At 42.9% G+C, this 14398-nt stretch overlaps 1 protein-coding gene across 1 annotated transcript in view; it reads right to left on the reverse strand.

Moving 5' to 3' along the window:
• Positions 1-14398, reverse strand: part of LOC132407258 (collagen alpha-1(V) chain-like) — a 202960-nt gene that overhangs the window by 139503 nt on the left and 49059 nt on the right. Inside the window, exons 7-13 of the mRNA XM_059993518.1 lie at positions 13298-13351; positions 10003-10047; positions 9732-9785; positions 6844-6888; positions 6653-6706; positions 3999-4043; positions 2138-2191 (exon numbers count right to left, since the gene is read on the reverse strand). Of these exons, the coding sequence (XP_059849501.1) occupies positions 2138-2191; positions 3999-4043; positions 6653-6706; positions 6844-6888; positions 9732-9785; positions 10003-10047; positions 13298-13351 (351 nt within the window). The remainder of the gene's footprint in view (positions 1-2137; positions 2192-3998; positions 4044-6652; positions 6707-6843; positions 6889-9731; positions 9786-10002; positions 10048-13297; positions 13352-14398) is intronic.

Consider the following 14398-nt stretch of genomic DNA (forward strand, 5'->3'; position numbering starts at 1 on the left):
GTACTCATACGGGGGAGGCTTTGCCCTCATTACTGATCATCAGTCTTCATTTTCAATCTGTAGGAAGGGTGTTCCACTGACTGAGCGATGGGCTTCTTTACTTCTTGGAGAACACAACTACAAGAACAAATTCAAGAGAACACTAATCATGGAAATGCTGATGGACTGCCTCATTTACGCTTGAAAAGGAAAACACCTGAAAATTTTACAAAAGAGGACATTCCTCTTGACGTGTTCACTCTAATGCAAATTGGAAGTCTCCCTATTATGGCAAGTATAATCCAAAGAGAGACCAGAGAAGATCTCACGCTGTCTCAGGTCTACGTGGCCACACAAAATAGTTTGAATTTGCAGCAGATAATCTAGTTCCCCCACTTTTTCCAGCACTGGGATGAACTTGCCCTTGGCAGGGGTTGCCTTATGTGAGAATTGAGAGTTGCTGAACCATCCAAGCAAGTGTGGGAGAAGCTGCATGCTAGGTGCGGTCCAAATGAAAGTGTTGGCACAAAGCTTTGTCTGGTGGCCTGGGGTAGATCAGCAGATCAAGCAGCTCACTATGCACAGTTCAGAATGCCAACATGTCCAGTGGATTCCAAGAGCAGTGCTCCTCCATCCCTGGGAATGGCCTACAATTCCCAGTCAGAGGATTCATGTGGATTTTGCCCGGACCATTCATGGGCACAGATTTCTTGGCAGCAGTGAATACAGCTCCTAAGTGGCCAGAGGTGTTCCCAATAGCCTCTACTACATGCTCGCACACTGCTGGCGTGTTGAGAAGCCTCTTCTCAAGGCCTGGTGTTCCAGAACACTTCGTGACAATGATAATGGACCGCACTGGTGCAGGACAGTTTCAGTCATTCCTGAAAATGAACGGAAGAAGGTACCCTCTGCAGCACACCAGCAGCTTGGCAGAAAGGATTGGCCAGAATCCAGAGAACGTACTGCGAGCAATGCTTGCAGAACATTACACTGACACTGAATCAGAAGCCCACCAGCTTCCTCCGTGTGTATCGCAATGCAGCACACTCCACAGGCAGCAACTCACCAGGTACGCTGTTCCTGGGTCATCCTTTGCGCTCACGCTTGGATCTCCTCAAACCCAATCTCAGAAGAAACATGCTTTATATAAACAGCTGTGACAGACTGAGGGCTCCTCAAATGAGGTGCTTCAATGTTTCACTGCTGGGCGAGCATTCCTGGCAGTGGACCGCAGAGGTGATCAAAAGTGGATGCTTGGAAAGATTAAGGATAGAACTGGAGCCCTCTCCTGCACAGAGGAGATTGCGTCTGATGTCATCCGGAGACAACACGGCGATCAAGTGAGGACAGCAGAGTCAATAGTTCCTAGGTACTAGGGAGAATGCCGCAGAAGCTGAAATTGTTTCACAGCCACAAGCCTCAGGTGCCAAACAGAGTGACCACCCTTGTCAGGAAAGACATTATCCCACAAGAGTAAGAAAGTTCCCTCAGTGATTAAATCCTTAGGCCTGAATGGGATAGTTTAAAATTTACAATGCTATGGATGCCTATATAGTGGTTGTATCATATAGTAAACTGTGTATATACAGTATGTATGTATGTATATAAGTTGAGATACATTCTGTATTGTGCTGGAATTTATAGCCAAGCAGGGAGGAATGTTGTGTCTTTAATAGTTCAATAATATTTGAGAGATAGTGTAAATATATTGCTGATTAAGCACTCTATGTCTAAATAATTAATTACATAAATGATGCATATCAGCTGCACGTGCCTCACTTGAAGTAAAACTGAAACTAAGACACGTTCTCCTTATCTCCTGTTTTCTCTTCTTTCAGTTAGTTCTATATTATGGAGTTATAAAACTGAACAGTACGCTCTTTGGCCACTGTAACTGTCCCAAGCGATTACCGCGGGATAATCTGGGAGGAGTCTGTGGGAGTGTGGAGAGAATGCAACGGGATTTGTGTGGAGTTACTGTCAATTTGTTTTTGATGGTTGCCAGTGATTCAGTGGGCCAAAGGACCTGTTTGCATGTTCTGGGACCTTATGACCCAACCTCTTGCTTTTATTAATGCTGAAGAAAATATCTACACCGATTCCATTTACTTTAGACCCAAAACTGTTCAAAACTCAAGGTAATTTCGTATGGATTTACCCTTGGTCCGTCTTGACCAGGCTTTCCACTCGGTCCAGGTGGCCCATCTTCGCCCTGGAAAATACATTCACCAGTTAGGTGCACATATTTCAATCCCTCTTTCAACTCAGAAATATATATTTTATGTTTATGGTTAAGTTTTAAAATTTAGATCATGCAGCCAAAGTTGAAAGCCTTAAATGTCAATTTTGATTAAGTCAATATTGTAAATTCAGAATAAAGTAAGCCCGTGAAAAGAGAATGTGTCCAAAGAACATAAAAAAATAACAGGCATGCGACTGTGGTAAAAATGCAGCTGATTCGCCAATGTTTATACAGCTGGACCTTTAAGTCATGCTGCCCCAGCAACTCCACAACTCTGATTAACACTAACCTAATCATGGGACAATTTACAATGACCAAGTAACCTACATGGTACATCTTTGGACTGTGGGAGGTAACTGAAAGACCTGGAAAAAAACATAGATTCCACGGGGAGGAAGTACAGAGACTCCTTACAGAACAGCCCCAGAATTGAACTCTGAACTCCAGAAAGCCCTGAGCTGTGATAGGTTTGCATCAACCACTACGTCACAGTGGCTACCACTGTCATTGGCCGAGCTGAAAATTTGTTGTTTCTTCCTATTAGGGTGCGATGATGTTAATCTGTAGACACACAAAGTGCAGGAGGAATTCAGCAGGATAGGCAACAACTATGGAGAGGAATAAACAGCTGACAGAGGAATCTTTGGAAATGAACGGAGGGGTGGGTTTGAAGGGAAATGTCTTCCTCTTGTGCAGCTGGATCCTGGACTTCCTGTCAGATTGCCGGCAGGTGGTAATGGTGGGCTCCCTCACCTCTGCCCCTCAACACAGGAGCTCCCCAGGGCTGTGTCCTGAGCCCTCTCCTCTACTCCCTATACACCCACGGCTGTGAGGCCATACACAGCTCCAATCTGCTTATCAAACTTGCAGATGGCATGACATTGATAGGCCTTACTTCCAACAAAGATGAGGTAGCCTACAGAGGAGAAGTCAACGCCCTGATATAGTGGTGCCAAGAAAATAACCTCTCCCTCAACATCGAAACAACAAAGCAGTTGATTGTGGATTACAGGAGGAACGGAGACAGGCTAACCCCTATTAACATCAATGGGATTGTGGTCATGAGGGTGAGTAGTTTCAAGTTCCTCGGTGTACATGTCATTGAGGATCTCACCTGGACTGTACATACCGGCTGTGTGGTGAAGAAAGCACAACAGCGCCATTTTCACCTCAGACGGCTGAAGAAGTTTGGCACGAGTACCCAAATCTTCCGGACTTTCTACAGAGGGACCATTGGGAGCATCCTGACTGGTACTGCCACCACCTGGTACGGGAACTGTACCTCCCTCAATCACAGGGCTCTGCAGAGAGTGGTTCAGACAGCCCAGTGCACCTGTGGATGTGAACTGTTCAGGACACTTATAGCAGCAGGTGTGTAAAACGGGCCTGGAGGATCATCAGGAACTCTAATCACCCCAAGCACAAACTGTTTCAGCTGCTTCCGTCTGGCAAACAGTACTGCAGTATTAAGGCCAGGCCCAATAGGCTCGGGATGGCTACTTTCACCAGGCTATCAGAGTTATCAATGCACATTGATCTGATTATATATCTGACTGTACATACATGTACACAAAACAATTATGTATACAATCTTTGTGTCTAGGGAATATCCTCCCAGATTTCCCTTCCTTATTGCTTGTACATTGTGCCGGAGACACAAGATAAAGATTTTAACTCCCTCATGTCGTGAGACGGATGTAAGAAATAAAATTCTAATTCTAATTTTTACTTCTTAATTCTTACAAAAATAAGTTTTTGCTTGGACAGTTTTACTTACAGCCATTCCCCTTGGACCAGGAAGCCCATCTAATCCAGGACGGCCCTTGGAAGTGAACAGAAAATGATTAAGTAAGATCTTCTGGACAAACAGTGGATAGACTGAAGTGAGCCTTATAACCCAGAACACCAGGTTCAGGGTCAGTTATTAACCCGCAACCATCAGGCTCTTGAACCAGTGGGGATAACTTCACTCGCCCGATCACTGAACTGGACTCACTCTCAAAGACTCTTCATCTCATGTACTCAATATTTATTGCTTATTTATGTATTACTTTCTCTTGTATTTGTGCAATTTGTTGCCTTTTGCACAAACTTTCTGTTGTTTGTCTATCCTTTTGGGTACAGTCTTTCATTGATTCTGTTATGTTGCTTGGATTTACTGAGTATGCCCGCAAGAAAATGTATCTCAGAGTTGTGTAGAATGACATACACTGTACTGTATTTACTTTGATAATAAATTTACTTTGAACTTTGAGGTTCACATGTTATTCATAAGAGAATTGTTTGAGAGATATTCGTAAGAGATATTCGTTTGGCATAATTCTTGCCTATCTATTAGCTTGATTCAGTTATGTTGTTTCTTCTTAGCAGTGTGGGTACCAGGATAGAGTTTGATAAAGTATAGCATCAGTTTTAAACAGCAGAAAGACATTGGCGTACTATACAAAAATATCTTGCTAAATTGGATGAAATATGTGACATATAATGTTTCCTTGAAAGCAGTGCCTTCACAATCTCCAGCCTCATCTGTGCTGCTGAGACCAAATTTCATCAGAAAGATTTACAGCATTTGGGTTGTGCAGGGACAGCTGAAGGATGGTGTTTTATGTCACTGGTTGGTTTTGATGTTGAAAATTTTTCGAGGATTTCCCTGACGCTCACTGACTCCTTTCCCTTTCACTGGCTTTCATGTTTCTGTCATTATTATTCACCTCTGTGGGCAGTGTGAAGGCATGCTGTTATAATAAACACAAGAGATTCTGCAGATGCTGGAAATCCAGAGCAACACACACAAAATGCCTACAGGTCAGGCAGCATCTATGGAAATGAATAAAGATCTGATATTTCAGTCCAAGACCGTTCATCAAGACTGGAAAGGAAGGGGGAAGATGCCAGAGTAAAAAAGGTGGGGTGAGGGGATGGAGAACAAGCTAGAAGGTGATATGTGAAGCACATTAGGTGGGTGAAGTAAGAAGCTGGGAGGTGATAGGTGGAGCCCTTTGCCTTAAAGGGCTGGAGAAGAAGGAATCTGATAGGAGAGGAGACTGGACAATGGTAGAAAGGAAAGGAGGAGGGGAACCAAGGGGAGGTGATAGACAGATGAGGAGAAGAGGTAAGAGGCCAGAGTGGGGAATAGAAGAGGGAAGGTTGAGGCTAAAAATTACTAGAAGGAAATACATGTTTATGCCATCAGGTTAGAGGCTACCCGGATGGAATTATGAGCTGCTGCTCCTCCACCCTGAGAGTGGTCTCAGCTTGGCAGAAGAGGATGCTGTGAACCGACATGTCAGAATGGGAACGAGGATTAAAATGTGCGTCCATTGGGAAATTCTGCTTTTAGTGGATGGCACAGGGGTGCTTGACAAAGCAGTTCCCCCAATTTACGTTAGGTCTCATCAGTGTAGAGGAAGCCGAACTGAGAGCACCGGATACAACAGTGGAGTGTTGCCTCATCTGGAAGGACTGCTTGGAACCCTGAATGGAGGTGAGTGGGCAGATGTAGTATTTCTGGTGCTTGTAGGGATATATGCCAGGAGGGAGATTGGTGGGGTGGAAAAATGGACAAGGGAATCACTGAGGGAGCGATCCCTGTGGAAAGCACAAAGTTGGGAGGGGGGGTGTGAGAGGTAGAGATGTACTTGGTGGTAGGATCCCATTGAAGATGATTCAATTTGCGGAGAATGATAGGGCTGTCATATTGTCCCATGAAGGGAAACAGTGACCAAAATTAGATCTGTGTTCATTGGAGTTTAGAGGGATGACGAGCAAATTTATGTGATCCTTAGATCCTCATGGTGGATGCTGAGATATTTCCACTCAAGTGGGAGAGTCTCAAGCAAGAGAATATTTTGACAAGATAAAGGGACAGTCATTTACGATGGAGGTGTGAAGGAACATCTCGCAGAGAGTGGCCAATCTCTGGAAAGAGGAGGCAGGTAAATTTTTGAAGGATTGGGGAATTGAGGGGTACGTAGGACTGGCACAGAAAAGGAGGCCAGGGACAGATCAGCCATGATCACATTGAATGGTAGGTCAAGCATCAGGGAGTGGTAGCCCATTCCACTCCTGTTGAGTTCTTTGTCCTTGAATCCTCAGGACCTACACATTTGCTGGATGAGGTGGAGGGTTCTGAGTGCATTGATGTACCAGCACACTACTGACCTCATATGGCTGGCAGCCAAAGAGAATCCAACAACCAGCCTTTCACCAAACACCCCTGTCCCAGCGTATCAACACCAGACACGGCCAGTTTCAAAGACTAAGCACAGATGGTGAATGAATCAGACATACACATCCTCATGTGAATACTATTGGTAAACAAATAAACTATTTTAGATGGAGGGTTAAACAGAAGAGCCCAGTTAAACTCATGAAATGCTTTGCAATTTGCTATTTATTCATCTTTTATTTTTATCTTCAGCACATCAATACCTGGTGACCTCTTGTTCCTTTAAATCCTCTTCTTCCATTCACACCTTGAGGCCCCTGTACCAAAATTTTATGGTATAGATTTAATTAAAACAATTAAGCATCAATTAAGTTAACACTGCACTAAAATTTATCAGAGTTTGATTATGCAGTTATATCTTCAGCAGGTTGGTAATAGTTAACAGTTACTGTACCTGAGGACCTCTGGGACCTCTACCTCCTGGTAACCCCAACTCACCCTGTGGGGAATGGAAGGAAAAAGCATGAATGCCTCCTCAAAGCCCACCTGATTGAGTTCAAGTGCAACCACTGGCACCCACAGACTGACACATCATCAAAGGCACACTAATCTCAGGGTAAAGGTAACCTAATCCCGGCAGGCCTGGCTGTGTAGATGTCCACACTGAGTGGGGTTTGGAAGAAAACAGAACAAGGAGGAGGTCAGGACGAGAAGGCACAATGTGGAAGGAGGACAGGGTGATTGAGAAGGAGTAGAGGAGTCATAGAGTTGCGGAGTCATTCACGTGGATGGTCCAACTCATCCAAAATTCCTATCTAAGCTAATTCCATTTGTCTGTGTTTGATCCACATCTCTCCAAACCTTTCTTACCTATGTACTAGTCCAGATTTCTTTTAAATATTGTTGAAGCGACAGTACACGGCTGAACCAAATCCTCTGGGAGCTCATCGCATATACACACCACCATCTGGGTGAAAAAGTTGACCCTCAGGTTCTCATTAAATCTCATCCCTCTCACTTTAAACCTATTCCCTCTAGTTCTTGGTTCTCCAGCCCTGGGGAAATGACTGAGTACATTCATCCTATCTATGCGAGGCTGAGAGACAGAAGTGGAGGTGTGAGCAGCAGGCTGGGGTACAAAAGGAAAATGGAAAATGGTCATGCGAGGGATTAGTGGAGATAGTGGGATGGAATGCCATAGTGCTGGAGGGGTAGCCTGCAAAAAGAAGGATGTGTTAGTTTCCGGTTTTAAATCCAAGGTACTTTTATGAGTTGGGAATGAGGCATAAAACTTGTTGTTTCACAATCATTTTATTAAGAGTTGATAGAACAAAGAGAACAGAATCAGAACAGTGACTGGAGTCTACTACTGGAAAAAGGCAGAAGCCAAAGATGGTGCCTAGCATAAAACAACTACTTTTATACCCAAGGATAAGGAAAATTCCATTCAAATCTATAGATAAGGATAAACCAATTAGAAAGTACTTATTCAGTAGTGCAGTAAAATTAACCAATGAGAGAACATTTATTCACTTATTGAAGTACAGAGAACTTTTCAGTCAGAAATGTACTTTGTATAGCCACTAGAGGCATATTGTATATAAAGGCTACTTAAAATACAAGCATATAATTAATTGTAAAATCGGAAAGAAAATGACAATTCTTCTTCCTATAGATGCTGCCTGGCCTGCTGTGTTCCACCAGCATTTTGCGTGTGTTAATTAAAATTAAACAGTTGGATCCAACTAGTGATATGTGGAGATGGGGTGAGATGTGGGAGGGAGGTTGATAAAGGTCTGGTGGAGTGCTCGGAAGTGGGAGAGAGTGGACAATAGTGGGAGGATAAAAGGAGATGGTGTAAGAGGCAGATGAATGAGAAGAGTTTTGAAAGTCAATGAAGGCGAGACTGAGGGAACAGGAAAGGTCTTCCAGATGACAGGAGTTCAGTAGCCAAGTGTCAGACCAGGGACAGGAGAGCAGAGCTGATGGCATGAGATTATTCAAGGCTGTGCAGAAGAACACAGATGTTGCAAGAAAATTATTACATTGGCCTTGTGCACGATTTTACAAATAAAAGATCAGAACATCTATACAGTAGAGCATTGGATATTTTCGCTACCTTTTCCCACAATGTACACCAATAACCAACAAATGGAAGTTGCATTAAGCTGACAGTGGGATCCGTTTTGAATCCATATGGCATTTTTCAGGGTTGCTTCATGTGTTTGCAGTCCTCAACTAATCTGAAGGTCATAAATTGTATCCCCTGTCCAAATTGGTTTAGCCTCAGACACTGGGGTGGATGGTAGTTGACCCAGCCCATGGCTCATACTTGCTCATGACAGGACTTGACCTCCCCAGCTGAGTTTAGCTTCGACACTTGCTGAGCTTGCTGCAGAGATCCTCCCTGAGACAGAGCCCCCAGCAGTGAATTAGGTCTACCCCGCACACAAACGATTCTGCAGATGCTGGAAATCCCAAGGACACACGCAAAATGCTGGAGGAAGTCAGCAAGTCAGTGAGCATCAATGCAGGGAATCCATTACCACTATGATGAAGCCAGAGTCAGGTTTGAGGAGCAAAACCTTACATCCTGCTTGGGTATCCACCAACTCTGATGGCATAACTTTTCTAACATCTGATAATTTCTCCCAACCTTCCTTCTTCTTTCTTTTTCCATTCCAACTGGTAGGACTCCCATACCCTCTCTTCTCCTACGGTTCCACTCTTCTCTTTCTTCAATGGTTCACTGTCCTCTCCAAATAGATTCCCTCTTTTTCAGCCCTTTACCTCTTCAAAATAACTCCTGGCTTGTTACTTCATCTACCCTTGAGCACCCACCACCTTCCCCACTCACCTAGTCTCACCTACCAGCTTGTACTCATCCCCGCCCCCCACAATTTTATTTTGTCTTCTGCACTAGTCTTGATGAAGAGTCTTCGCCTGAAAACGTGGACTTTATTTTCCTCCAAAGATACTGCCTGACTTGCTGAGTTCCTCCAGCACTTTGTGTGTGTGTGTGTGTGTGTTGCATAGACTCACCCTGAAGGTCTTCTTCTGACCATCAGAGGCATTTCAAAACAATAGCGAAAAAATATTAAAAGATTAATAAAATTAAATTTAAAATAATGTCATGGTGTTGTTAGTGTTAAAGAGTTAAATATAACACAAATGTACATTAATGTAATCATTCATACCACATTAACTATGCAAATTAATTAAAACATTAATAATAATTACAATAAAACCCCTCACTCCTTTGATGGGTTGGGGCTCCACTTCAAATCTTCTCTCAATTCAACAAAATCAGTGCATTCAGTCATTACTGTAGCATTTGCTCACCTCAGAGCCCTTCACACCTGCCACACCCTTTGGCCCAGGGACTCCTGCCTCACCCTGCCGAGAAAGTTCAGACACTGAGATACTCAATTCTTTAAACTGGTACGCCATCCATTCATCTGAGTTTATAGACAACATACCTTTGAGAAACCAAAGTAATAAGTGCATTGGTACTAGGTTATAAAACTCATACCGAATATAAACCAGATTTACTAGTCTGACACATAAATGACACTCTGTACTATTTTATTCTCTTGATCTGTATAATACGTACCATAAACCCTGGAAGTCCAGGTGGTCCAATTAATCCAAACTCCCCCTGTAAAACAAATAAAAATTAAATCGACCATTAGGACTTATTACCTAAACACACTCAGCTGTGCTAGAAAGCACTAGATCTTGTGATTAAATCACGGAGGGCAGTGTGAATTATCGTGCCTCTGTAGGACTGTAGGGAATGACACCTGAAGACTCAAGACTGAAAATATACAGTCCAGCTCGGTCACCTACTGGGAAGAAGGAACTGTCAGGGTTTGGGAATTGTAAGGGATGATTTGGTGCCTTGTAGTTCCTAGGAAAACACAGATGTACACTAAACATCCAATGTTGCTGGGATTCATAGACGTTCCCAAGACTAAGTCCCTCTGAAGTAGGCTCGGCACAAGCTGTGAGTCTGCAGTAGGGATTAATTAGCGATAACTGGGGGCTGAGATCAAATGAGGTCCCGCAGACTTTTTGGTGAACTATTCATTGTTTCTCCTCGACCACTGGGCATTGCATGCACACTGGCATCATGTGGTTTTCCCAGTGAGTCTCACTCAGCTGAAGTAGCGGACCAACTTGGGTGAAAACAAAGCTTGGGTCATGAACCTTGACCTAGTAATTCCCACCACTGCTTGTAAAGAGCTTTACGTTCTTCCCGTGACCGCGTGAGTTTCCTCTGGGTGCTCCAATTTCCTCCCACAGTCCAAAAGCGTGCAGGGTGCTGGGTTAATTAGTCACTATAACTTGTCCCATGAATGGGCTGGAAGGGCCTATTCTGCACTGTGTGTCAATAAAATAAAATAAAAATAAATAAAATTTTGGTCGTAGTCACTGTTGTGACTGAGAAGTGTGTGGATGTGCTCTTTTGATAAAACAGCAGCATTGAAAGGAAAGATCAACTGTATACTTTGAACAAATTGGAGAGGATTCTAGGAGTGATGTGGATTCTGAGAGCAATCAAGCTGATTCCAATATTTAAACAGTTACTGATCTAGTTATCGAGATTAGAGTCGTGTGTAAGCTCGTGTGACAATGGAACTGAAAAAACGTCAAACTTTAAGCTAAGGATAAGAACAATTTGGTCACTTTCATTTTAACCAATTTTTCAATACAATACACTTTATTTGAAACGGAGTGACAGAGCTTAACTTTTAGAATCTAACTATTATCAGATCAATGCAGCAATTTCAAACTTCCCAGTTTGCATAACACATTCATAACAGCGCTGGTATAGTACTTTATCATTTTATCATGGGATGTACACAAGAAAATGATTTCTTGACTTTCACACTGGATATAATTTACGTGTGCCTATATACACTGACATTGAGCATGCACTTACCACTGAAGATAGCAGAAAAAAACTCAGGCTTTCATTGCCCCACACTGCTTTCATTTCAAATAAATCTTTTTGACAGGTGTTAACAATGAAGAGCAGAGTGGTTTAAATAAAACATGTAACCAAGACAACAATGATCTGCTTTCAATCCTTTGCTGTTTCTCACTCTGTGTCCCTGACACTCTGCCAGGTGTCCGATCCATTGCCGGGATCTAACCTTACCCATGGACCCCTCACCCAGGTGGAATGAAATCCCTCCAGCAGAGCCTGAGTTGACAGGAGAGGTGGCTGCTTGCAGTTGCGGAGGTCGGAAGCTCCAGCTCCCAGTGGCTGGTCGACGAATGTGCTAATGGACAGCACGCCAGTGGTTTGTGGCATTCAAGTGAAGGACCGCACTGGCCTGATCTGCCAACCTTCATACCTACAGTAACAGCAAGGACAGGCAGTTACGGCGATGGAATGAGCTAGACAGTCAGGCGATGTAAAGGAGATCTTTCCAAGTGATCAGATTAGCACCGGTATGAGTTCCACTGCATAATCAATAATAATACTACAGGACTGCCAATTATCATCTTCTGTTGTCACATGGTATAGAGGAAATTTTCAGCTCAAAACTCTGGAATGAAGCCTAGATCCTGTTGGATTAGGGCCTACATTATCATTTTTATTGCAGTTTAACTTTCTTTATGCTTGCTTACAGTTTGTATAATCACCTGTTTGGCTGGAAATGTTGAGAGGATTTTCAGTAATTTATAGTATTTGCTGGTTCTGTATTTTTTGTAGTTTCTTTGTCTGTGTCACACTTTAAATTAAACTATCTCTTCGGCAGTCCAGTTTAAGGTGGTGCTGGTGAACCTCAGTGACTTCTGGCTGGTGGCTGACAAAACAAGGATAGCAACTAAATACTTTGTCAATCACACTTTTTCTGGCAAACAATCATCACTAGTAATAGACTATTAACTTCCCTTTGGACTTGGAGGCAGTTCAATGTGGCAGAACCGAGGCAAGGGAAGGTGGCAGGCCCATTTGCGTGAGCGTGGAAGAGCATTAAAGGTCAGAGTCAGAGAAACTGACCACAATGTTCGGACAGAGATCCACAGGCCAATCTGGCGTATCTAAATGGCAGAACCCATTGTTTGGATGGAGATTAAAATTCCAGGCCGGATTGAAAAAGTCATGGTGTCGAGGCCGATAGTTCAGATTGCTGCTCGAAGTGACAAAATTCAACATTCAGGCGAAAAGTTAAGCACAGGACGATTGAAAAGGCCAGAGTATCGGAGCCCGAGGTACGGCCCACTTCAGGTTGTTGCCCCACAATGTTCACTTGGATCTGTGCTGAACTGTGGGACTCTCCTTGTGGACTTCAGTTCAGAAAAGCTTGAGGTTACTGCTTGCATGATGCTATTTTCTCACTACATATTGGGTGTTAGACATTCTTCTTCTTATATACATATCTATGTTATTTGCTAGGTGTCCTTGTTTCGTAGAGGCCTGTTAGGAGACAAATCTCAAGGTTGTATAACATATACATATTTCAATAATAAACGTACTTTGAACAAGGATTTTCCTTATTTGTCAAGTTTGAGCTAATAATCATATAAGTTGAACTCAACTTCTTTGTGTCTTCTACCTTTGAATCTTACAGTTAATTGGTTACTGGTATTTCTTTGATATGAACTCTTAATGAATGGCTGTTTATATACAACGCATTCTTGACTTCCAAGGAAGTTTCTGGCTAATATCATCTGCAGATCCAACAATCCACAACCAAATGACTCAAAGCTGAGACAAAATCAAACTTCAGGTTTGGATCAGTAAAGCATTCCTTCCATTAAGGAAAGGCCATTGTGTCATTAAATCCCAAATAATATTATCAGAATCATGTTCATTTATGACCTCAAATAAATTTAAGTATAACCAAATCTTGGGAGATACCAGAAAGGGCTTCTATTAATCTGATACTCACCAGAGGGCCTCTGGGTCCTGGGGCACCCGGAATTCCTCTCAGACCCGTCATACCCTGAAATCAACATAACGCACAATGTGATCAACGCTTGCTGAAGCAGCCAATTTCATGGATCTGTCGGAAGGGATTCACTCACACAGAACAACTTTCAAGTGTTGCAGGCCACTTCATTGTTTGAAGTACGATAACTACAGCCTTCATTAGTGACGATGCACTGAAGAGTGATTGCTGTGGATAGGTCACTCTCACTCAATATCTATAGGAAACCAGCCCCTTGAGCTGCTGTGAAGGGCAAAAGCAAGCAGCAGGTAACCTTATGTGGATAATTTTATTAGGTAAATTTATGTGGATAAATTTTACGTTTTCTGTGGTGCACAGTCCTAATTGGACCAGTCTTAACTTTCTCAGAAACGACTAGTAATTAAGGTAATAACACAACTGCAAGGAACACTGAGTCATCGCTGAGGGAGGATAAGCAGTTTATGTGGACCTCAAAGTCCACAGTAAGTTTTTGATCATAGTACGTATATGCCACCCAACACTACCCTCAGATTCATTTTTCTTGCAGTTCATAGTAAATACATTGGAAAACTGCACACAGCAAAGACAGACAAACAACCGGCGCGCGAAAGACAACAAACTGTGCAAACACAAAAAGAGAGAAAGAAAACACCCTCCCCACCATTGAGCACACATGTCACAGGAAAAGCAACATCTATCATTAAGGACCCCCCCCCCAGGATCCAGACCATGCTTTCTTCTCACTACAGCCATCAGAAAGGAGGTACAGGAGCCTTAGGTTCCATGCCACCAAATTCAGAAACAGTTAATTCCCTCAACCATTGGGCTCTTGAACCAGAGAACATAGCTTCACACAACTTCACTCACCCCAACAATGAAATTACTCCACAACCTATACACTCACCACAAGGACTCTACCACTCATGATCTTGATAGTCATTATTTATTTATTTATTTATTTATTATTATTTAAGATATATAGGTAGATAGATATTTTATCGATCCCAAAGGGAATTACAGCGTCACAGTAGCTTTACAAGTGCACAGATATACAATTGGAGAAGAAGTAAAAAAAGAATA

This window comes from Hypanus sabinus, chromosome 18, assembly GCF_030144855.1.
Source record: "Hypanus sabinus isolate sHypSab1 chromosome 18, sHypSab1.hap1, whole genome shotgun sequence".
In the NCBI taxonomy this organism is placed as follows: Eukaryota; Metazoa; Chordata; class Chondrichthyes; order Myliobatiformes; family Dasyatidae; genus Hypanus; species Hypanus sabinus.